This window comes from Carassius auratus, chromosome 45 (genome assembly GCF_003368295.1).
Source record: "Carassius auratus strain Wakin chromosome 45, ASM336829v1, whole genome shotgun sequence".
Classification (NCBI taxonomy): Eukaryota; Metazoa; Chordata; class Actinopteri; order Cypriniformes; family Cyprinidae; genus Carassius; species Carassius auratus.
In genome coordinates, this window is record NC_039287.1 from 9270876 (window position 1) to 9296879 (window position 26004).

At 38.2% G+C, this 26004-nt stretch overlaps 3 protein-coding genes across 5 annotated transcripts in view; all 3 read right to left on the reverse strand.

The window, feature by feature from the left end:
- Positions 1-5485, reverse strand: part of LOC113063144 (nesprin-1-like) — a 52878-nt gene extending 47393 nt beyond the window's left edge. For all 3 annotated transcript variants that reach the window (XM_026233344.1, XM_026233343.1, XM_026233342.1), the window contains exons 1-5: positions 5329-5485; positions 3243-3569; positions 2136-2288; positions 1898-2065; positions 1528-1704 (exon numbers count right to left, since the gene is read on the reverse strand). In XM_026233344.1, coding sequence (XP_026089129.1) covers positions 1528-1704; positions 1898-2065; positions 2136-2288; positions 3243-3569; positions 5329-5472 — 969 coding nt within the window. In that variant the 5' untranslated portion in view covers positions 5473-5485. The remainder of the gene's footprint in view (positions 1-1527; positions 1705-1897; positions 2066-2135; positions 2289-3242; positions 3570-5328) is intronic.
- A 1577-nt stretch (positions 5486-7062) lies between these two features.
- On the reverse strand, positions 7063-16730 carry LOC113062694 (nesprin-1-like). The gene is made up of 13 exons (XM_026232668.1): positions 16237-16730; positions 15082-15218; positions 13839-14016; positions 12170-12352; positions 11855-11998; positions 10737-10892; positions 9457-9621; positions 9132-9304; positions 8852-9005; positions 8576-8719; positions 7810-7974; positions 7393-7710; positions 7063-7293 (listed from the first exon to the last, which is right to left on the reverse strand). Exons 1-13 carry the CDS (start codon positions 16474-16476, stop codon positions 7063-7065), a joined length of 2388 nt encoding a protein of 795 aa, XP_026088453.1. The 5' UTR covers positions 16477-16730.
- Positions 16731-17715: 985 nt separating this feature from the next.
- LOC113062695 (nesprin-1-like) lies at positions 17716-25498 on the reverse strand. The gene is made up of 12 exons (XM_026232669.1): positions 25406-25498; positions 25195-25296; positions 24858-25061; positions 24747-24757; positions 24573-24695; positions 23695-23782; positions 22046-22242; positions 20547-20708; positions 20171-20378; positions 19675-19847; positions 18920-19145; positions 17716-18818 (listed from the first exon to the last, which is right to left on the reverse strand). Exons 1-11 carry the CDS (start codon positions 25496-25498, stop codon positions 19121-19123), a joined length of 1386 nt encoding a protein of 461 aa, XP_026088454.1. The 3' UTR covers positions 17716-18818; positions 18920-19120.
- Positions 25499-26004: the final 506 nt, after the last annotated feature.

A 26004-nucleotide genomic window follows, 5' to 3' on the forward strand; every position in this document is an offset into this window, starting at 1 on the left:
AAACATAATTTGCTAAAATTGATACAATACAAGTTATAGAAGTCATAACTGAGCCAATTCATAATGTAACATTTAAATGGTATTTTAAGTAGTCCTTAGTTGTATAAAACTGGAACAGCATGACTGACAAATTTGAGGAGCAAAACAGAAAATGACATGAGTGGCATACGGTTGACCATGCTAAATCTGGTCAACATAAAGCAAAGCCCATTTGACAGGTGTTGAATGCTCTGGCATCCCTAATCCCATGATCTGAAAAGCTGACGCTGATTGACATTCTTAATTCACAAGCCCTCGTGAGGGCAGGCAATGACAGGCTTGCTTTGGCAGACGACAGGAGTTGGCAGAGCACATGCAAACCTAGGAACTCATTGACCAGACTGCCAGGTGGCGGGATTTACCGGATGGCATTGTTATGGAAAGGTTGGCACAAGATGTTGGTACGGGGTATAAACCAGGCAAACCAGAAGGGAGGGGTTTTATAAATGTCTCGGCTTGTTTTGACAGAATTGGACTTGATGGGTAAAATAAAACTGGCCCGGGGAAGGGGGTGAGGTATTAATATTGGTGGTTTGCTCAGAAAGTGACTGAGCAGGCAGTGTGTCAGATGGCAGGGAGTAGTTGGCATATTAGGGCTGCGTGTGATTAGGGTTCTTAAAGGAAAGCAGCTGGCAGCTTTTGGTATGATACTGCAAGAGCTGGAGTAGGGGGTGAATGGTGATTTGCAAAGGGGGTATGTGCTCACTTTCATTGCCGTGGGCTTTAATGATATGCTTTCATGGAGAAATGATTTCTTAGTGCCTCCTGATGGGTCTTCTTGTAATGACACTGGCATGCAGAAGTCAAAATGTCAAGCACATTTCTTTGCCAGACGTCCCTAGTTTATTGACTGCCTGGTAAGGGTTGTTTAATCTGATTTAGACAAATACACAGAAAGAAGAATTTCGTCAGCACTTTAGTTGGACCGGTGCAACTAGGAAGCCAGGCAGGGTGGATTAAAATAATCAGGAGGTTCTGGAAGAGTGGCAGATAGTTGTCATACACTTGAGCTTACAGCTGGAACAAAGCTTTGATGTGAGCAGAGGGACAATAAACAATGACACCGGCACAATGACTAGAAATCATACAATTAATAAGCACTAAAACTTAAAAATTGCAATATAGAAAAATTTACTGGAAATAAACTAATAATCAATTAATCTTAATTGTTTATTCAATTATTATTATGCTGTTTGAACAGTTTGCTCATTTGTAAATTGTATTGTATTTTTTTTTATTATAAGGAGTTTTTAATTGTCCAAGACCTCCGCCCCATATGGTTGATGGGACATAACTGACTGCATTTAAACAACTATTTTTTGTTTGCATTAATTACAGGCAAAATAATGGATGCACCATTGTGTCCATTGTTGATCACACTCCTGCCTATATTAATTGTGGGTCTTTATATACTATTGTAGGTCTATATGCACAGCAAACATCGGCCCAATGCTGGTCTTATGCTTGTGTGTTGGCAAGTAAACTCACACGCTGGGCAGTGCTGCAGATGGCAGAGTAGCTGTCTCTTGCTCCCTGATGGTGGTTCTGAATTTGCTGGTGAAGCCGAGCCTGGAGGCGTTCACTGCAGCCGGACAACAACTCCTCTCCCTTTTCCTTTAGTGTATCCAAATGCACCTCAAAGCCTGCTATCTCCTCCATTATAGTCTGAGATGAGACAATATGTGCAAATCAATTTAACACAAAAGGTTCTCCTAGCAATAGCTTTAAATATTCTTGTGAAAAACATAATTAACACAAACTGATATGACAACATTTGTTATGTGAGTAATCAAAATGCAGATGTGTGTTTGTTTATTTATAGGGTCCTGCTCTTCTGTGAAGCTTTGTGATTTGTCACCTTATGTCTGGCTAGCTGCTGAGTGGCAGCTTCCAGGCCACCGTCTGATGATGGGTCAGGAGTCACCATCCTGCTGGACATCTGCAACAACCAACGTTCAATTTCCTGTACATCTTTATGATAAGCTTCCTGTTTCTTCACCTGGGCCTCCAATCTGTGGACGTGGGTCTAAGGAAATATATTTAAATTACAGAAATGATAATGAAATCTGCAAGCACTTTAATCTTTTTGAACTCACCCTTGCTGAGCCACACAGCTCCTGGTAGTCTCCCTGTAGTCGTATCATGTTGTCTGTGATGGAAGGGGAGTGGAGGAGGGTCACCAGAGTTTCTCCTTTCTCTAGCACCGAGCTCACGGCAGAATCACGTGATCGCAACGTCTGCTCTACAGCCTGGACACAACAGAGCAATGAAAACCATTACAGAGACATAAACAGATTATTCAGCAAGGATACAATAGATCAAAAAGTTTAAAAGATTTCTATTTCTAATAAATGCTGTTCTTTTTAATAACTTTTAATTCATCAAAGAATCCAGAAAGTAAATATTTCATATTCCACATATCAGAATTTAGAATCAGAATGAGCTTTATTGCCAGGTATATTTACACATCCGAGGAATTTGTTGACAGAATGACAGCAACAGAACAAAAAACACATAATAAAAGAATAAAAAATACAAATAAGTAGGACAGGAATGACAATATACAAATTGACAATTGTATGGCAGGTATATTACAAAAAGCAGTTTGTTCTACAGGTATATTATGTGCAAAATTTAAGTGTACACTAAGTATGTGTGTTAGATAAATAAGTGTATGTGTATATAAATATAAATAGTGTAGTGTGTTCCACAGTCATTATCAATTGTTCATTAGATATATTAAAGAATGTAATTGTTTTCAACATTGAAAATAATAAGAAATGTCACCTGAGCACCAAATTAGCATATTAGAGTGATTTGTGATCATTAAGGATCAAGCTGCTGAAAATTCAAATTTGCCAAAGTATTTAAAGTAGATTATTATAATAGCAAACAGTTATTTTAAATTAAAATAGTACTTCACAGTATTAATGTTTTCTGTATTTTGCAGCCTTCATGAGCAAAAGGGACTTAATATAAACAAAGTGCTAATCATAAAAAAATATATATATATATATAAATATATATATATATATATATATATATATATATATATATATATATATATATATATATATATATATATATATATATATATATATATATATATATATATATATAAATTAGGACTACCACTTTTGTTGACAAAACTAGTCACAAGTACAGATTTTATGTCAGTTAAGACTGTAAAACAAATCACCAACCTTGTACTTGTTCAGCTGGGCTTTCCTCTGATAAAGTTCTACTTTGGGTTCAACAGTGGAACTGAGAAGGGCTCGAGTCTCCCCAAGCCACTGCATTTGGCACTTGTAGCGCTTTTGGAAATCTTTATAGAGTACAATGCTCCTTTCCAGGGTTGCTTGCTCTTCCCGTAGCCCCAGAATAAGCTCTTCGAGCTGTGATCGACCTGTTCGCACTTCCTTCTCTAGTCTGGATGCTCCAGGGTTATCCAAGAAGCAAACGGTCTGCTCTGCATTTCCTCGAAGTGTTTTAAACAGGCTGTGACCTTCATCCATGTCCTCCTGTAGAGACTGCAGGGTGAGAGAATCTTTTAAACAACAAACAAAAGGTAATCAATAACTGAATGAGCCACAGGAAAGATATTTACGCCTTCCCCAGTGTGCAACCAAGACAAGTACAAAATTCTCTGTTTCTGACAGCTTCTGATCCTCTCCATTTATGTGGAGTTTCAGGTTTTGAGACCACTCCTCTAAAGTGGTCTTTTCTGATGGGTACTTTTTGAAGCCTGCTGGGCTCCTGACACCTGTGTGTGGAGACCCGGTGAGGCCCCAGTCAGAGATACGCGAGGAAGACCCAATTTCCCAAGCCTTAAATGGGGCTGCCGCTGCAGTGTTTCCCCAGCAACGGATGAACTCGGCCCCTCCTACTCCTTTACCTTTAAGCAGGAAGCTTCTCTATAGGACATCTACCTCTTGTCTCTACAAAGAGCAGTACATGAGAGCTGGACAGCTGGATCTGGAGCTACTGCTGCGATACTGACAGGGAAAGCAGCCCCAGTGTTTTAATTATCATCTCGACACACAAATAAGGAAATGAGAAGTAAGAGCCGCTTCATAGTCAACGCTAGAAAAGCGAGCAAGCAACGCGAGCGACGGGCTCCCTTTCATAGTCTAAACAGTGAACGCAAGCGTCACGGTTGATGCGTGTATGCAATACACCGCTCACGCAACAGGGGGTAGTAGAGTCGGGTGATATTAGTAGAGTCGGGTCGCGTGATATTCAGATCACAATGACAACTGAAGAGGAGTGTATTCTGTTGATGATGAACTATCGTATAAATGTGGATGAATATGTATAAGTTCGCATAATTTTTCCTCTTCGCCCGCCATTGTATCCAAACCTTCTTCTTCTGTAAACACAATATGCTTGAATTAATGTACAATACTTGCAATGTCGCCCCCACCGACAACGCATAGTATTACGTGAATCGCCGCGTCGCGTATCAATAACTTGGACGACACATTTGGCTACGCACCGACGCATAATGGCGGACGAAGCTTAACGATGCGTAGCCTCGGGGACGCGTATGCGTACAGATGCGTTGACTATGAAACGGCCCTAAGTGATGCGAAGAGGTGTAGGATCCAAGGATAATTGGGCAAAGAAATATGATCCAGCGATAGAAATGTATACTTAATTGGCTGTTTATTAATTCAAAAATACATGCATCTATAGCCCTAACATTACCGCTTAATAGAGTGGGTGTACAGATCTCTATGTGACATTGCTATTAGCATCTGTGTGGCACTATTGAGCTTCACAAGAATTATATGCACCAAATGAGTGGTATATGTATATAGGAAAAGAGTGTTATGTGATTTTGAAGCTGCAAGGGCATTGTATCAATTAGACAGTCTGTGCCAGCAGGATCCACAGACAGACCGTTCCTTCATCTTAGCTATCACAGTGGGGGAGTGTGTGAAGTGGCTGTGTGCATGTAGAGTGCAATCGTGCAAAAGCTTTCTTTTGCTTTGTGTAGTAGACATATTGATCATATCCTTAAGAAGACAAAGAGACTCATACATGTGCACACACAGAGACACTCTGGCTCTTATGATCTTAAAAATGAGCGCAAAACTGTGCCATGCCCGCGGAAAGTGTTAGTCTGTGTTGTGTGAGTGTAATTTTATCAGGCCAGATCAATAGCTGTCAAACCTCAAGATGAAAAGGGGTGACAGTTTCATCGGTTCATCTGATCCTTCAACTCTTTATCTACAGTATATTCTCTTTTGCATATACAGCAACAATTGTGTTTTCACCGGGACATACCTCTAGCCTCTTCATCTTCTTTTCCATTGTAATGCAATCGAGAGCCTCTGTCCTTTCAGTGACGATTTTGAAATTCTTCTTCGCTGTGCTCAACCAATCAGAGAAGGTCCGGAGAGAATTTTGAGCCTCTGAGATTTTCTGCATCTCTACCTGGAGCTGTTTGAGGGTGTCCTGAATGATGGAAGAATAAATCATAAGGCTTATTGTCAAGAACGCTTGGAATTCTGTCTCATCAGCATGAAGTGCTTAAATTGATCCAATGCCACACACTCACTAGGGTTCACCACTGGAGTTTTGAGGCTAAGCTATTTTGCCACCTTCTTCACTTGACATGCAAATCCCTCATGCACGTGGCACCAATTAACGCGTTTGCGCTGTGCCGCACCGCGTGAACACCTATCTGCTGAGACGTAATAGCTCTTGACTGCAGTGCATGGCGGCCTGTTGTTTCTCACAGAATAATTACACGCTCTATTCTGTGTCGCAGTCAGGGTGTGTGCATGTTAGAGAGAAGTGGGCAGAAATGAGAGCTGTTACAGCAAGTGTTAAAAACAATTCTGCTGCTGCCACAAAAGCAGCAGCACCGATTGATGGGCAAGATTGAATCCTATAGTGTTTAATTACAAGCTAAGGTCTCTATGTGGCGAGACATTGATTTTTCAAGTGTGTAGGGATTTTTTTTTTGTTATCACAGTGGGTCACAGGAGCTGGTTTAGTAGGTTGGATAACTTCCAATGTTTAGATGGCTGAGAAATTAGACTCATCAGTGTGCTTTGGCAGCAAAGTGAGAGGTGAGTCAATGACACAAGGTTCTATTAAAGTAAAAATTATTATAAATTAAAGTAGAAGTTAAAATTTCATTAAACTCAAAAAAAGGTTTAATTTAGACAATTTAATAATAATGAGAAATAATAATGACTGCAATAATTTTACCAGAAAATAAAAACTGGTCTATTGCATTTCTGTACTTCAGCAACTTAGGAATAGGAATTACTATAGGAATTATAAGGGAAGAAAAGGAGTGAAAATACGGTTTTAAAATGCTGTAGAGTGCTTTTTTTATTATTATCATTATTTATACAAATTTATAGTATTTAGCAATGTTTTGGTTGAGCTATTTTCAGTTTTACTTTAAGTTTAAGTCATTTTGTTATGAGCATTTTTATTGTGGTTTTTATATGTAATATTTCTATTTAGTTTTAAAATTTTATCCTAAGTGACTTACGGTACCTTGAATTCAGGCTAACAATTTTCTACTATCATTTGTTCCCCGGGATTCGAACCCCCAACCTTGCGCTTGCTAATGCAATGTTCTACAGGAACATGTTTTTAATTTATTTTATATAAATTAAATATTTAGAATTAGAAATTTAAATATTATTTTATTTGCGTTTCATTTCAATTTGGTTGTAGTTAACAATAACACTGGGAAAGAGATTGAGCGAGGATTTGGGGAGAAAACTGAGAGATCCCAAGCATAAACCAGAGGAATAATTAGTGGGATATTGTAAAACCACAGCGTCTGTTGTATTTTTCACATTGCAGGAGCAGCTGCAGAATAATAAGAAAAATCCAAGAACCTGCAATATGAAAATGAATGTAATATGTTTCTATAATTAACAGGACAATTCAAAAGCGAACAGATAAAAACAGTTATGGAAAATTATTACATTTAGAAAATGATTATTCTATGCATATTATTTGTGAAAAAATAAATAAAAGGACAGTGACAGCTTACTGAATGATGCTGTATAATTTCCTGAAATAATCTAATGCATAAGAATTGCTAATGTACAAGGCTGAACTTGCCTGTATCTGTAGGAGCAAGGCATGGTAGCGGGCACTGAGCTGGGTAACCCTGGTACTGATCCGACCACGTACATGAGCATCTTCTATGTCATGCTGTGCAAGAGTACTAAGGCCTTCCACTTCAGCCTGATGCTGGGCAGCCTCAAGCTGCCACCGCTGATATAAAGGAATGACAGGAAAAGGTCAACATTTATCTACATGAAACGAGAGTACTGTATTTCTGAAATCATCAAGCATAAGTATAATGCATTGTACCTTCAGGTGTTGTAGCTGTGCCTCCTTCGCAGTGACATCAGAGCAACGATGGCTTCTCACTTTAACTTTGAGCTCCATGTCAACCAGCCACTGGTCTAAGCTTTGGAATAAACCTTCTAGTTCCTGAACCCTTTCAAGGACCTGCTCTACCTGGACTTTGGTCTCGCCGAGTTGGTCTTGGTAACCCTGCCACTCTGTCTGTGCTGTTTCCAGAGCCCGATCCTCTATTTGAGGGGAACCCCATGGAATTACTCTTTCTCGACTGGCAAGAACTGAGCGGAGCAAGTTATGTCCCTCAGAGCAATGTGACTGGAGCATCTAGAAACAATATTAGACAGAAAGAGTACAAGATTATGTAGTGCAGAATATGTCTTGCCTATAACATTAAAGCCCTAAAAAAGATCATATCATATTAACCTGTAGTTCTTTTAACGTGTTCTCCAGAGCATTTACATCTTCATCCAGAGGTGTGAGGAGGGCCAAACTGTTCTGCTCCTGCTCCAGCCAGTCTTCAAACATGTGCAGCCCTCGCTGGTATTCTTGATGGAGCAAAACCAATTCTTCTGCCTTACTGACAGCAGCCTGAAAAACAAGCAGAGAATATCATTTCAAATTTATTCTACTATAAGTGGAAATAGATTAAACGCAGAGCGCAACATTTTTTTAGCTGCTTGGTTGCAGAAGTATTTTCCCCATTATTTTCCTCCACTGAGATAAAAAAAAAAAAAAAATCTGAGCCACAAACCACCTGGATCTAATATATAGATAGATAAATAGTTCATGTTCAGTGCTGAGAGGTCACTGCTGAGCTCTTTGGCCGCAAATTCTGTTTCCATGGTAACAGAAACTTCTCTGATTGCCGAATGATCTTTTCAGGGTAATAGGTGGTGTCTCTCTTCACTGGGAAATTGGTTATTAAATGTATTATTTTTTAAAAATGAAGTGAAAATCATACGGATTTACAGCTTCCTCAAAAACCTCATTGCTCAGCAGCTTCAAAGCTCATCGTAGGTCTGTCTTGAAAGATTTATGTAATTCAATCAATTCCCCTGTGAATAGGACTCTGTGACCACCGGACTTGGTTGGATTCATCATATTAGTTTGTGCTGAATAATTCTTCTTGACCACCCAAAACTACTGTAAGCACTGGTCTGCAGCCTACAGTTTGACATCATTGGCTTACCTTGGCCTTATCTTTAATGGCTGTATATCTCTCACTGAGTTTCTGGATCTCCCGTTGGGTGGCCGTATGTTCAGTCATGTTGAAACCCTTGGTCGTAATGGTCTCTAAAGGGCTAGAGTGGCTAAGAACTTCCTCATAGAGGAGCTGTACAGAGCATAGCAATTCACGTAAATAATCCATTAAGGTTTCAACTTCTAATAGAACTGTAAAAATAAACAACTGTTATCTGTTATTATGTTATGTTATTATGTTATGCATATGAAAAGCATGAATTACTTTGGCACGGCCTAGATTGGCTGTCTTGTCCCTCATTTCAGCGTAGTGTTTATCTGAGTTTCCGAGGCTCTCTTCTACTTGCTCCATCCAGCACTCAAACTGACTGACATCTTCCTGGTAACTTGTCCAGTGTGACAAGGCACCTTCCAGCTGGCTGTAAATGCAACACATGAACAAGACATCTACTAATTCCACACAGACGCCTGATGAGCACACAGACAAAAGCACTAACAAAGAGAGGATAAATAAACCCAGACTGAGGGACAGAGAGATCTCTGACCTCTTGCACTGTATGGATGTTGACAAGAGTGATTCCCAGGAGTCTTTGAGGTCCTGGATCTGCTTGCGAACCACTGGTACACCCTCAGCCGAGGTGTTCCTCTGGACAGACTCTCCTCTGGTGATGAGCATCTTCTGTTGGATTTCTCTCCTCTGACAAGCCGCCAGTAAAGTCTGTAATCAATCAGAAACAATGTTAGACGCCCAACATGTACAAATTAAACTTACAAACTAATTTATGAGAGCCAAATCCCTAGAAGGTTGTGCTTAGGATTTAGCAACACCTGTGTAATGGTAAAATGTGTATATATTAAATGACAGTGTACCTCGAGCTGGCCCATTCTGGTGATAAGCACACTCTTGTCAGATGTGGGGCATCTGCAGGTCTTGAGGATCTGTTGGGACTCCGAAACCCAGTTCTGAAGTTCCTGAAGGCCCTGTGAAAAAAGCTGATGCTCCCCCACCACTCGTTCTACCCTTGACACTTTCTCCTGCAGAAGGTGGGTGAGAGAAGTCAAGACTTGATTAAAAGACTGGACAAATGAAGTGTTTTAATATTATTGATATTGGTTATCAGCTGATATCAGAGATTTTAAGGTTTATTGCAATTTAATTGTCTATATTTTCTCATTTTACATTTAGTTTACCTTTTTCCTTGATCTAACGTACACTTTTTAAATTACAATTATTATTTTTTGTTAATATTACATGTTATTAATTTTCCATAACACTAACAATTTAATAACACTGTTAAATGTATCTTTAGCAATATTTAGCACATCAAAATAAAAATTGTTTTTCACACTGTATATTACAATGTTGCTGTGCCTAAATGCACTTGTAGCAAAAGTTTTTAGTGTTTTATTTTAATATATTTTAATAAAATAATATATTGTTATAATATAAGACATTTATTGGTTATTTGGCCAGAACATGAAAATGATTATCGGTTTTAGTCTAAAATGTAATATCGATGGATCCCTAAGTAAATTTATATAGAATTAGCTTTTTTTCATAAAGTAAACTACCTTTCAAAAGTTTGGGGCTGGTAAGATTTGTTTAAGTTTTAAAAAAAAAGATTTTCAAAGAAAATGCTCACCAATGCTGCATTAATTTGATCAAAATCGAGTAAAAACAGTAGTCTAATATTGTGAAATATAATTATTATTATATAATTTGAAATTACTGCTTTCTATATTAATACAATTGAAAATAAAGATATGCTGCTTAATATTTTTGTGGAAACCAGGAGTCTATGATGAATTCAATGTTTAAAACAGCATTTATTTATAAATAATATTTTTTAACAATATAAATCACTTAACTCCTTGCTGAATACAAGTATTAACTTATTTTAAAAAATTAATAAAAATCATACTGACCACAAACTTTTAAATGGTAGTGTAGACAAACAAAAACTGAACAGATTCAGAACAAACCTGTTACTCAGAGTTATTAAAAATGTAAAGCTTATAGTAAATCTCCTAATACTGTAGATCTAAAAATGTCAATAATAATGAGCTCATCTCCTATATCACAATCAGTGGTAACGAGGAAATAGCAAACACAGGAATGATGAGGTAAACAGATAGGTAGAGGAGGTTACCTTAATCAGGTTGCTCAGGGCCAAGTAGCATGCAGCTAGCTGGCAGACCCGATGCACAAAGCTCTTCCCAGCACCCTGACCCTCCCAGAGGCCATGTGCTCGCCCTCTCAGCTCTGTCAGTTCAGATTCTCTGGAGTGCATCTCCTCTAGCAATGTCTGAGGGTGTGCAATCAGGGGTCACGAGGCAAGCAGGGGTCACAAAAGAATAAAGACGAATGTTCATGCCAAGAAAAACCACACTAGGTGAGATTTTGGGCACATCCACTGAGATGACATTAAAAAAAAAACTTTAACTAAACAGACTTAATACATCAGGGCACAAAAGAACACCACGAGCAAATTTCTTGCATCTTTTCTCAAGATGGAAAAAGAGCAGACTGTGAAATTGTCAGTTAGTCAGACACAGTTCATGATAATGGAGTCTATCATGTTGGGTGCACTCTGGGGATAAAGGGATTAAGAGGGAAAGTGGGTAAAAGCAGGGGAAGGGGAGATAGGAGGGGATGGATAATCACTCAGAGGACTTCTACACTGTACAGATACACTGTGGGAAATGCAATTGCCAACAGAGCAGACAAAAGGGTCCAGCAAGCAACAAAGCAATACAAAAATAGAGATGAAAGATCTTGCGATAAGGCAAAAATAGAAATGTTTATCTTTCCAACCTCTATTCTACACTCATATTATTGTCAGATTGTATATTGGTGTTTTGTTCTTCGAGTGCATTTGGAGACTCAGCTTAATCCTCAATTGTGGCAGGAAGCTTGACTCAGCGAAATAATCTCCAGCAGATCCTACTTCCGACAACTCATTTAATTGAGCTTAAGTTCTGCAAAGTCCACTGCCACAGTTAGTTGATTTCATTTAATTACATTCAAACAGCTAGATTATGTTTAAAAGACATGAAAAAAAGAAATGTATTTTTAATACTCTCCTAATGTTTAATGCATAATCTATTGATCACAAATCAAATGTTCTTCTGATTAATGAATTACACCACACTGACATTCAAGGTATAGTGAGGACTGAAATCTTAATAGTAGTGAATAATTTCACTCTGGTTGATCCAAGCTCTTCTGAATAAGTATAAATAAGCCATTAAGACTATCCGGGCTCACCTGAAGTTTGGAGAGCTCTAGTCTCTTGGCCGGCAGGTCGTGGAGGCGAGCGCTGCTCTCTTGCACACTGATCTCAGTCCTGTTCAGCCAGTCTTGAAGTGGTTCCACACTTGCCTCAAAGTCCTGCATCTGAGACTGCAAGACCTGAAAGTACATATTCATAAAGGTTTAACATGTAACTAAAGCTGTATTTGGTTTTTTATATAAAAACACTCTTTCCTAATAAAATAATAATAATAATAATAATAATAATAATACAAATAAAATGAGCAGGGTATACAAAATATGAATGTATTCATCTCTACACAGCTCTACCTGTAAGGCCGTCTCTCTTCTCTCTAAGCTGTCCATCAGGCTCTTCCAGTCATCTTTGGCTGCATTTTCTTTGGTCCTGATCGCCTCCACTCTTTCGGCAGGCACCACGCTACTAAGCTGCTCTGCACAGGTCAGGACAGTGTTCAGTCTGGTCTGGCCCTGCTCCTTGTCACTTTTGAAGTCCTGTGATGCAGAATGAGCAAGATGTCAGCCACACAGACACAAGTAGACTATCACAGAGCAGTGGGCAGCAAGTTCAATGAGTCACGTCCAGACATTGACAGGCACCCAGCTGGAATCTCCCACCATCTGTGAGGCTTGCAGGTCCCATCTTTTTCTGTCTTTCTCCACTCAAATGATACATATGCAATTATGTATGACCCAAAGCATGTCTGACACTGTGTTGGTGGTTCAGGAAAGTAAGCCATGAGAAAACATGGTTCCAAATTTGAAATGTATTTGATGGTAAATAGAAAATTAGAAGCATTGCTTCCATTTTCAATTCTGAGTAACCTTATTCTGCTTCTTTCTTCATATCTATCCCTTTTTATTGCACATGAGCTATGCTACATCTAGACCCACACAAGGAATCTGTGCTGACCTGAGCTTTTTTTTCTCTGCTGATTGGGGGGAAAATATCTGCAGCAATCTGTGGAATAAATTTATGTATGGAGTCAAATGCTAAAAGCAGCTTGAACTGATTTTGCTTCAGGACCAAGATTTTTCATTGGATGGCAAGTGGTGACCTAATACAGTGCCAAAATTAGAGTAGAAAATTGAATTTCAATTGTTTCATTGTTTCAGCAGCTTAACATTTTCCACATAAGTCACAGACCGTGGTCAAAACAAATCATGTTTACCCTCATTGCAAAGGGTAAGTTTATTAAATGTAGTCTTGGTTGGTGAGGACATATAACCTGTGCATGTTGGCATCTTCCTAATATGACTAGCTAGCTGTGACATTTGTAGCAAAATACTGATTGACTGTTAAGTCTTTTATGTCCATAACAAAAGAGACAGTAAGTGTTTAATCCTTTCTTTTTAAGGCTGAATAATGAATGTCTCTACATACATAATGAATGTATTTTTTATTTTCTAAAAAAGGTAATTGCTTTTTTATAAAATAATAAAACTTAAATACATTTCTTTTTAATCTGTAACTGCTCAAAATAAAGTTTTAGGATTTGAAATATATAAATATATACACAAAATGTAAGATGTAAATTAAAACAAAATAAAACAGTAACATAGAAATATGAATTAACATTTCACTTATTTAATCGATGATTAGCATTTGCATTTTATTATTTGCATTATTGCTTTTCTTTTTTGAAATATTTTAGATAACTCTCAGGTGATTTCTGTCCAGGTCTATTCTATGTCTCTTTCATCGAGCTATACATCATTACTGTGCATTTTTCCTGTGCTCTCACAGGTTTTTTACTGTGCTAATTGAAGTCATAAATAGACCCGTCTGACACATCCTTGGCTGAATGGTGGCCTCATAAACTGGCCCATGGGATCTGAGAATGGGCTATCATTTTATCAAATTCTGGCTACCTTTTCCATGCCAACCTGCTGTGGCCTGGATATGGCTATGTTCCAAGACTCTTGATTTTTGCCCAGTCGCCCTCCTGGACAGAGTACTGTCCACAACCATTGCACTCACCTGGATCTGCTGGAGAGAAATGTAGGCATCCCAGATGCTATGAGGGGAGTCAAAGCATTTAGCGGTAGAGATGTTGGCATTGACCATCCACTGCCGAAAGTCATGCAGAGAAGAACGGAAGCGTTGTTCCAGCAGTTTCTCTGTATTCTGACATTCCCGGGAGGCTCGTAGGCTTAGGCTAATGAGGAAGATGCACAGAGCAGTATTTGAAAAGGAAAGGGTGAAAAGGGGGGATGGGGGTTAAAATGTGTGAGTGTAGGGGGAGCTGATAGCACAAGGTGAGCACAGACATCTGTTTCAATGACAGGCTCTCTCAGAGGGAGAGTTTGGGTATCAGAAAGTGTCAAACGCAGCAGAACCTGCACACACAGAAATACACTAGCATGTCTGCACACAGATACTGTACACACTCACATACACGAATGCAGATGAGGTTAAAGTGGACAGTGGAGGGTAGATAAGCATGTTTTTTGCTGCTATACCTGAAAAGTATGCTAACGAGGTAAAACCTGCTGTCATGACAGGTGCTCTCAGCTGAAACACTCACTTTAGATGCAGCGCTATGAGGTGCAGTATATCACAACCCTTCATTCACCTCAGTGCATTACATTTTTATGTGTAAATGTATTCTGTTAATTAAATAGAGCATGTGTATTTTAACCTACAAAACCAACAATGAAATATTTATTTAGAAATAAATTAATTAATATTTTTATTTACTCTTTTTTATTAATTTCTCTATTAATTTATAACATTATTTTTGCTAAAACTTTAAGGTCAATAAACACTGCAAATAAAATTGCTGAATAAATATCTTAACAATTTCACCAAATGTAGCCCTCAAATTTATTTATTTGTAATTGATTTATTCTATTCATTAACTGCTGTACATATAATTTATAATGTATAACTTAAAATTATTTACTCTTTTCACTTGTTTATTATCAGAACTAAAAAACCAACCAATGTATTTTTTATGAATTATTAAATGAAATAAATATTAAATCATATTCAATATTAAAATACATTATTTTAGATGTACATTATAAATGATTTGCTTATTATAGCCGTAAGCAGTAGAGACATTTCTGGGAAGCTCTGTAAGAAACATCCATCTTCTATTTGTCTACCAAGGCTAAACAACTTTCAAGGAACAGCCCGCTAAACAAAACTAGGTGGTGACCATTTGACTACAAAAACTTTTAACCTCATGCATATGCGTTTATGTCTGCAGCACACTCACCTGTTGTGTAGCTTAATAAGAGCGCTGACTCTGTCCGACTGTGGACCCAGATCACTGGAAAACCCACACAGCTCATTGAGCTGCGCCTTCAGCTTCTCCTCCATAACTTCAGCTGTCTGAAGCCCCTCCAGAACACCCTGACAAACACACACACAGCAGGGGTTAATGTCAATAACACTTCAAATCTCATTTATCGGCTTGATGCTTCTTCATGTACAGCTGTGCACACATACACAATAAAGCATTAACACACAGCTCTATTCAGCTCCAAGAGCAGGGCATTTTACAAAATCGTTCTGTTCTTCTGCGACTCCAGGAAGCCTTCCCACTTCTCTGAACATGCCTAGATTATACAGAGCCCATAGTGGTGCCTCTCTCTCTCTTCTCTCTCTCTGTTATTCCACCCTCCCCTACCCTTCTTCCCTGACTTCCCCCTATAGAACACTTCCTCCCTCAATCTCTCTCCTCCTCTTCCTTCTCTCACTTCTCCCGCCTTCCACTTCACATGCTGCGGTTCTCCCTCTCTTTCACACACTTCGGTGACTCTCATTCACTCTTCCTCGCCTTTGACATGTTCTCTCATTTTTGTTCACACTCTTTCTCTCTCCCTCCATTTTACATTCTCTCCTCCGTCCTCCCTCCTTCCTCTCTCTCTCTCCCGTCGAGAGTCAGCTGTCAGATGTTGAGGAGCTTGAGCCGAGCAAACGAGCGTGTAACACAAACAAGTCTGGACATCGGACACACGGGATGAGAGAAACTTATACAAGAAAAAAGTAAACATTGAGGGACTTGAGGGAAAAAGGAAGATGAGAAGGAAGAAAAATCTGCAATCCTTTTTCAATTAACTGAGCAGCAAGAAACAGATGTAATGTTAGCCTACTGTAAGTATAAACAACCTCAGCAGCAGGAAAACATATTACTACAGAAAGAAAACAAAAACAAGAGAGGAAAGGGGAAAAGAAAAGCTCTGTAGGCTACTATTTAAATATTACTTTCTGGCTATAAACTTGTAAATGAGTTTGATGTTTCAAAATATTATTAAATTATTCACCAAACTGTGTGACTTTCCAAACAGTAAGTGTGAGAGCTTACATAATATACACTGTAATTAAATAGCATTTCACCTTATACACTCCCCGTTCTTCTCTCAATTACCTTGGCGACCGTCCATCCCTCCACCGCAGCAGCTCCGCTATTCCTCCGCTCGGCGCTGCTCAGTCCCTCGCTCCACTCCTTCAGCTGGCCCTCCAGCTTCTCCATTTCTCCGTCCAGCTGCGCTGTCAGCCGTGTCTGCTCTTTCTCGGCCTCTGTCGCCGCGGCCACGGCCGTCTCGAGCTCGTAGCGAAGCTCTCTCCCACTAGTGCATTGCTCGAGCCAGTGCCGCCACTTCTCCATCCATCAACTCGCAGCCCGCCGCTGCTGTGTGCCTTCCGGCTCTTTCCGCGCTCAGCCGCACGCGCCGCAGCCGCTCGCGCCCCTCGCACGCGCCACGCTTCAGCAGCTCCTGAAGGAGGGAGGGAGTGAGAGGGAGGGTAAAGTTGCTACGGAAATTGCGGCATCGGTGGCGGCTTGTTGTCCAACTACTACCGCTCGTGATTCTTTCGGCGGTGAGACTGCTGCTCAAGCGCGCAAAAAACTCTCACATCGGATCTTTCCCTCACGCTTTAGAGGATGAACGCCCCTCTCTGCCACTCCCACCTTTTTTCATCATCTCAATTACCATTATTTGTATACACGAAAATTGTTTACTTTATGAGTCAAAAACATTCTTTGCACAATTTAAGTGTATTTTACATGGGATGATTCTCATTGCTGAACGAATGACTTAGTTAATGAATTAAGTCATGAATTAAGTGCAATTATTATTAAATGTCAGAAAATTCTCACATGCAATTATAATTTCATTCATTAATTCAGTCATTCGTTCAGCAATGATAATTACCCCATGTAAAATACACTTAAATAGTGCAATGAAATATTTTATTGAAAAAAATGTAAATAAATAAAAGTGTAATATTAAAATCATTAAGTCATTAAATAAGAAAAAGACCAAACATTCTTTCAGTATAAAAATATAATAGCCTATACATATTTATTTATTTATTTTGTCATAAACCATACAATATCAAGATAGATAAAAAATAAAAAATAAACATTTATGTTCAGTAATAAACAGATGACATTTTAAGGTAATGATCCCTGAGAAATAAACGGCAGCTTTAAAGGTAAAGAGATCGAAGCATTTATTTGAATATAATTTATTTAAAGTGCTGCTGTGTTATCCTTTATTGCATATACCACTCTCTCATTCTCCCTGACTGGCATTGATTATCCAGGGAGAAATGGGCAAACAGCATAAATTTCCCACCAATCTCCCCCATTCTCTTTCTTAACACCTACTTTTCTCTCATTTTCTTTCTCATCAAACACACACTGTGTTTTATGGATATTTTCCTTCTCATCAAACACGCACACTAAGTGTTATGGAGATAAGCAGAGAGTATAATGAGCTTATCAGCACAAAAATATTGCAGATCCATAACAACAGTAAAATCTAAGCATCTGCATTCATTGATTTGTAGTCCTGTGAGAGCGTGTAGTAACTCTGACCTTGGAGTGAAGCCCTCAGTTCTGTTCCCGCACTCACACAGCCTAAACGTTCAAACATTTGACCACACACATACACTCACAGTGTAAAGGGGAAATCGGATGCAAAATTCACTTTTATATGGTGTTTGCATATAATGTGTCTTAGCAGTGAGTGGACACAACCACCTTACAATGATAAAAATCCATTTACTACTTTTTTTTAAACCCCCCTCCTCATAAGCAATTCAGGTTTTTGTAGATGGATGTATGTATGTAGAGTCTTCATTTTCTCCTGACATCAGAGCCACTGAGGATTAGTGAGTGGATTACTTTTGTTTTGGATGGTAGTGCACCACCGATTACAACTAAATTCGTTGTGTCAGCAAAAATTATTTTTCTCCAAACTGCTTTATGAACGAGGGACGATTCAAGGCAGGTTTTGCTAAAAAAGTGACTGGCAGCTGATGCAGTACAATTTCTCTCATGAGGTTAATAAAAACTCATATCTCTCTATCTATTTATACACCCACACTCACATAATCATATGTGCAGATGAAATGCAATTATGCCTTCATATCATCAGTATCTCACATAGTTTGTCGTGCAGTCTCACACCATCTCATCTGCTACGAAGAATGAATTTGTTCTTTTCATTTCCCACCATTCAGAGTGAAAGATGATGTTTGTAAATGAGAGAAAACAATATGAAGGTTCTTTCTATCATTTTCCACAGAGAGAAGACAAGCTTGTAAACACACATGAAAAAGGAATTTGTCTAATTAATGTGTAAAAGCTTCGGAATTATGAAAATTGAATGAAATATATATAAATTGCATGCTTATTTTATACAGAGGTGGACTTTATTAAACATAATATGAATGAGACACAAAATAATAGTAGGAACAAAACATTTTCTGTGGTATGGCATGCTATAAAGAGATCATATTTAATTTATCTTTAATATTCTTTCATTTAATTACCCGGACTTCAGTCAATTTCTGATTTAAGATTGGAGGGTCACCGGATGGGTCAGAGTGTTGCTGAAGCTCCTCCCCTGCTACCACCATTAGTCAATCAGTGAGCTCCCTGATTGTTTCCATGCACTTCTTATGTTCAAGGCCAACGTCCTCTGAAAATCTGACTCTCTCCTAAATAAGATAAAACAATAATTAACTCATTTCAATTTTAACAAACACTCTCGTTCACTATTACACTACAACTATCCACTAGACATTAACAAATACTTCACCTCTGCTGCAGCTTTGACATCCTCAAACTTGGCCCGAGGAGAACCATTTTTTCTTCCTTAAAGACGGGGTCTCCAGTGCGTTTGTAAAGTTCAGCCGCACTCTCCTCCGGATAGCACAGAGCTCCCTGGTTGTCCTCCACATCTGATGACAGCAAGCGCAGTCTCCAAGCTGGTGCTCAGGAGACCCTTTAACCTCCAACCCTACTCCCTCCAGCCATCTCTGCAGCTGTGCACAAGACTCCACGAACAAATTTTTACAAATATGTTAATATTTTACATTCATACAATTTTTACAGTATTATTTAGCATATTTATCTAGATAGAATGATAAACCAACAGGAAAACAGATAGACAGATAGATGAACCCTATTATCAAACCCAGACCGAATTATTTAGCAGATAATAAAAAAAAAATGCTCCATCATTACACCCTTGGTGTTAATTGAAACTGATAGAGCCAGATAATAACTTGGTTACTATAGTGATGATGAGTATAATTTAATAAAATCCCAGGTGCCTGGCACCTGCAGTCAAGCACAAATGCCAATTTAAAAACAGATCACTATGCTCCCACTCTTTTCACTCTTGACCCAAAATACACTAATGGCTCCGGTAATTATATTAATATTGATGTTTTCATTGTCGTGGTTTATTTTTATCTAAATCCAACTATCAGTTGACCTAAACTTCTGTAATTAGGGTCAAGTTAATCTTTTAGAACCAGATCACTCAGCTCATGAAAGTCAACAGGTTACCTGTGGCAGCTCATAGCATTCAAAAGCAGTGCTGCCCATGCGTCTTCAACTTCCTGAAGCTTAGACCAAATCACTCCTCGTTCCACCTCTCCATTGTCCTTGATGACCATCTCCGCCTTCCCGGCTGCCATTTTGAGCTTTACCTCGCCCTCTCCCTTCATCAGCCGGATATCCTGGATGAGAGGAAACAAACACAAGTTACAGCTACTGCACAGATATAGACCAGCCATTCTAAAAATATTGCTTCCCCTTAAACAGTATTGGGGAACTGTACGCCATATTTCATGTGTGACAGGACAAAACTGGCCAAAAATACAGAGGATAAGGAGTGGTACAAAAATACAGCGTTTTTTAGATTAAAAAATATTAATTAAATACAAATTACATTTTTATGACTTTATACAAAACTAAAGTCTTTTCTTCAAAAACCACTGTTAGTTCACAAAATGTGTGTATTTCTCCAGTTGTTCGTTTCCTTGAATTCTTCTGCATGTACCTGTGCTCGCTCAAGTTTCTCTTCCACCTCCTTTTTATTCCCCTCCATGTTCTCCAGTGTCTCTAAGTTCTTCTCATCATCCTTCAGCCAGGCTTCCACTGCCTTTAGTGCTTCCTCAAATGCCTGGTACTCTTGCAGCAAAGCCTCATGATTTGAGAGCAACTCTGTTATGGTGAGAGAGGACTGACACAGACGTTCAAGAGATGCCCTGTGAAAGAAAAGATAAAGTCAGGTCAGATTTATTCATGATGGATGGTAGTGTGGAAAATACCAAGTATATGTACTTGCACAATTGCACACACAATTACTTCTAACTGGAACATTCTCACATACACGTGCTGGCTCACACACATGCACACAGACTGTCCATATGTACCTCCTCATCAGCAGCACTCTGTGGATTTCCTCCACTCTTCTAAGCTCTTCTGAGCAATCGGGGGCTGCAGACTGACTCTGACCCCACAGAGGAGCATCTGTCTTCAGTCTCTCCTCCAGCTGTTGCAGCCAGCCGCTGAGCTCCACCACACGCATTTCATACCTTAATAAGACCAAATACACTTACCTTATACAAATGCAGCAAATCATCTGCTTTTATTTTCTTCAAAAATCACTATTTCAGATCACAAATGTGTGGATTTTCCGAGTTTTTGTTTCCTATGATCTTCCTGTATATACCTGTGCTTGCTTAAGTATATTTTTTGTTACAATTTTGTTATATTAATATATTCTTTATTTAAATGCTAAAATGTTCTATTTATTTTTATTACAACAGAAGTATCACAGGTACAGGACAAATCAGTTTGGATAGGAGAGCCTTTAAATATTGTCATGGACAAAAGGGGTTTTGAAGTAAAAAAGGTCAAGATCCACTGGTCTAAAATATATTTAAAAGATGAAAACCATATTTTAAATTTTCTTTGTCACAATATCATTATTAAGTTGACATGGGGGTATTTAAAATCATTTCACTACTTTGATTTGAGCAGATGTTACAATATCTTGCCAAATGCACAGATGGTATACACCTACTGTAACTTCAAAAACTGATTATTTATTAATAAATACTGAAGGTGTTTCTTTTTCCTAAATTATTTAATCTAATTTTAACAGAACTTTTTTTTGTCTTGGGTATATTGTTTTATAATATATTTGTATAATTTAATCTTAGTTGCACTTTCCACCCGGTTTCCTTTTGTAATAACCTTTAAATAACAAAAACGCAAGGTCCTAACACTTAATTTGATTAATTTGGTGGTTTGTCTCACCCAGAAAAAAATTCCAACCTTGATTTAATTACAGAAAACTGAAAACATTTTAAAAAGATGAATTTGATGAGTAATTCCTAACTTTAGCGCTCAAGGTGCAGTCATATTTACTGTTTATGTGTGAAAAACCGAAATAATGATGAAAAGAGCCGTAAATACTGTAACTGCTTTCCCAACAGATAATGTTCTTATATTGAAATATAATGTAAAACAAGACTGGTAAGTACAAAACTACACTACAAAAAAAAAAAAAACTCCATAAGACTACAAAAAACAAGTATTGTGGATTTTCAGTTTTCAGTTATTGCTAAGTTACAAATCTCCACCCACACAGAGGACACAGTTTAAAAACAAGATAAACATAATTAAACCCAAAAATAAATTTGCATAGGGAAACCAGATTATTTAGTGTGACAATTCCTATTGAAAAATTATAAAAAAATATAATAAATTATGTTAAATTTCGCTCTGCAGTGTAATCGCTCCTTAAATGTCCATAGTGTCCGTCCTGTTTTACAGGCTAATAATAGTCTTGACATTTTGTAAATAATCTAATATAATGCATAAAGTTTTATTTCAAGTGCCTTAGCTTAGATTGTACTTAACTTACCCATTTAATAGCTTGGCACTTTCTTCCAGGGCCTGTATGCGCTGTCGGCATTCCATAACAAATAAATCCAAGGCATATTTACAAGAGTCCAGTTGCTCCTGTATGCTTCCAGTCCCACATTTGGTGAGATGCAATCCTCCATCCTCACAAACCCATGATAAGCACTCTCCACCCTCCATGACTTCCTCTATTGCAGTCTAAAAAATGAGGGGCTAAATTGATCCAATTACATAAGGGACATAATGAACCATTGCTATTAATAATTCCAAATTTCTAATCCGACATAATCCCCTATTAGTTTGAGGTCTGAAATGCTTCTTCGATGTTTCACTTCTGATTGGTAGTTGCCTTGTTGCTTTGCCCTGATGCAGTGTTTCATTACCAGTGTTGTGGGTAACGCGTTACAAAGTAACGCGTTAGAGTACTCTAATTACTTTTTTCCTGAAATTTGTAACTTAACGCGTTAGTTTCGTGCGTAAGTAATCAGTAACTTCGTTATTTTTTTAAAAAAAGTAATCCGTTATTTTAAGGAAAGGAAAATCCCGACTGCAGCCTGCTTTTTGTCAGACAGTAGTCCTAGGTCTACTGTGCCACCTGCGGATGTACAGTATCAGCGGAGCCGAAGCTCTGTGATCGTAAAGTCAATGGCTGTGATGCGTCTGTGCCCTGCGCCTGACCCTGCGTGTGTGTGGTTTTTTTTTTTTTTTTTCGAACTCCCGGCAAGATAGCAGAGAGGACAGCGTTTGGTTTATGGAAGTACGCACATTATTTTCAATTTGTCAACGAAAAAGAAAAGAACATAACGGTAAAATGCACACTCTGCTTTGGTGAAAAGCTTCTGTCGACCGCCAAAAATTCTACCTCAAATTTAACGCTACGTTTTAATCACTACTTTGAAGAGTAAATGTAAGAGGACTGTGTTAAAGCGAATTTAGGCTTGTGACTGTGAGTGACACTTTAATAATAATTAGTTCGGCTATTAAGCGATTTGTCATTTGCCTGTGTGGCAGTGAAGGATTTAATTCGGTTTGTTATCATTTTTGTTTGACAGGCAGCTGTTAATTTCTGTTAGATCATTGGCTGGCTGGTTGTTCATCATTTTTAAATGGATTTAAATCTGCAAGCCTGTTTAAGGTTGTGTTTACAAGTAAGCATACTTGTACTTTGATAACTGCATTATTTAAAGTTAAAGAAAAATCAGGAGTTATCTTGTGGTGCTCATAATATACAGTAGCTACCCAGGCTGGGTAGGTGCGAATTTTGATTAATAATATGTTCTGTGATAATAAATAAATAAAACGCCATGTGGAATAGCCGATTGCTGACTGTATTTCCTGTTATTGTTATCCTGCAGTGTTAATTTAGTCGGATGACTTACGTTATTCATTGTCGGGAGTCACGACTTCTAGGTGCATTTAAAGGGGCCGGGGGCTGTGTCTGTCATGTGTGAGCCGCTGCGAACTGCTTTTAATTTTTGGTAACGCATGAGTACTCTAACGCGTTACTTTTATGAATAGGTAACGCTGTATCATAACTGATTACTTTTAATTGATGGTAACGTTGTAACCTAACTAACTACTTTCCAAAGTAACTATACCCAACACTGTTCATTACATGACTGAGACATTTTATTTGTTGTATGATGCTACCTTGAGCTTTTGTTGTTTGGCTGAAATAGCAACTGCATCTCCTGTTTGCTCAAAGCAGTCCTCAATTCCAGCCCTCAACTCAGACAGCCTACAGTGAAAAGCATGTGCTTTCTCTAGCAGAAGGAAAGACAGAAAGAGAATGACAGTCCATGAGTAAAAGTATATGTGAGCTGTTGCTGCATGCGGAAAGAGGGACTGTGTAGGTGTGTATGGATGGATCAGCTCTCTGTTGTCTTAGTGACCAGGCTCGACCAATTCCACCGGGAGCAATCATAATGTCAGCATCTGAGGCACAGGTGTGTGGCTGTCATGTTTTTAGGGAGTGCCATGCAGAACCATTTCAATCAAACATGAATAAATAAAATACCTTTAATAAACTATTCATGAGCCAATTTAATGGTATGTGGTTTTGAAATCCCATCTAAAGTCCCATCTTAGTTTACCTCTAACTCAGACATACACCATTGTTCCAAAGTCTGGGGTCAGACTCATTTTTTTTTTCAACAAATAAATTAAGAACAAACTTTATTCAGCAAGGACACACTAAACTAAACAAAAGTTATGGTAAATACTATAATAAATTATAACATTTCCGAAGGATCATGTTATTCTGAATTAAAAGTAATTAAAATTCAGCTTTGCCATTACAGGAATACTGTAAAATACATTTTAAAATACATTAAAATACAAAGCAGTTATATTTCACAATATTAAAGTTTTGTTGTATTTTTTATCAAATATATATGCAGCCTGGGTAAGTATAAGAGACTTCTTTTAAAAAATTCAAACATTTGAATTGTAATGTACATTTTATCATTCAATCAACGTTCAAAAATATTACTATTAATTCATGGATTATTTTTTAGTGTTACACTCACCATTGAAGAAACCCCAGGATCTGGCTGTAGCATTGTGTCACTTCCTCGTTCCTCTTGACCAGGTGGGAGACGGCGTCACCCAACAGGGTCAGTTGCTGAGTCGGGTAGGTTCCACACAGTGCTCTGAGAGTCTCAATTGCTACATCCAGACTCACCTCTAACTGCTTCTGTTACCTCTCAACCTCCTAACAAAATACAGGGTATATCATTTTTAATTGAATGTTGAATACCTACATAGCAGAATTCTGCTTCTATATTTAAATAAAATTCAGTCACTTCACTAACCTTGATCTTAACAAAATTCTCTGGGTCAGATGATTTTGAAAACTCTAATAGTGAGTCCTCCGAGGTCTTCAGATGCTCTGAAATCTGGGAAATTAGATCTAGAAGCTGCTGCCTCTGGGAGCTGAAGTCTTTATACATGTCTTTGGTTTGATCATACACCTCTGCAGCATGGGAAATCCGCTGCCTCAGATCTGCAGCCATCACCTCAAAAGAACAAGAACACGTGCTGGGTTTATCAGTGGCCATGACTGGCAGTGTGTTTTCTGATTCTCTTTACATACTAGATGATGAAACATCATGCATTGCAACAAATATAACAACCACTGCTGATGAGTACCTGCAGTTCAGTGTATATGTGCTGGGTTCTTATCAGTTCTTTTAGCTGTGTCCTCTTTGTCTGCAAGATCTTCAGTTCATCTTCCTTATTATCCAACTCCAGCTGTACAAACACAGAAATTAGGGTTCTTATTTGTACCATGTTTTGGTTTTGATTTTATGTTATTTATTTTTTTACAAGGTTAAAATCGCCTTGGTTGAAAAGATCTCACCTTGAACTCAGAGAGGCGTTCTTCCATGTCATGAGCAGAGAGTAGACTGGCAGCTCCAGAGATGGCACTCCAACACTCAATCTCATTAGCCATTTTATTAATGTCATTCCAAAGCTCAAGGGAGCGAGTATAAAGACTGATGTCTGTATCCATCCTCTCACAGATCTGCACAATAATGAACTGCCATCAGTGCATCTTGTGCATAATGTGATGTTAATAATAAGAAGACCACAGTTGAAAGAGTAGAAACTCGTTTCACCAGAATAAGGGATGCATATATTTCACTTCTACATCACCATCCATATGTATAGAAATTTGTTTGTACCTACTGTACTACTTTATCTATGTTTGTACATCACCGTGCTTAACCTTCTTCTCTCTTTCTTTCTGTCTATCAATAATTCATTTTTATCTGAACTGTTACTTGTATCATAAAAATGATATATAAATGATAAATATAAAGAATAAAGGATGCCTTGGAATACTTAAAATCTGGCCAATAAAAGAGAATAACTGTATGACAACCAATAATTGGTCGATATCACGAATGTACTTTTTTTTTTTGCAATATCCAAATTAAGAAAATAGTTTTGCAAAAA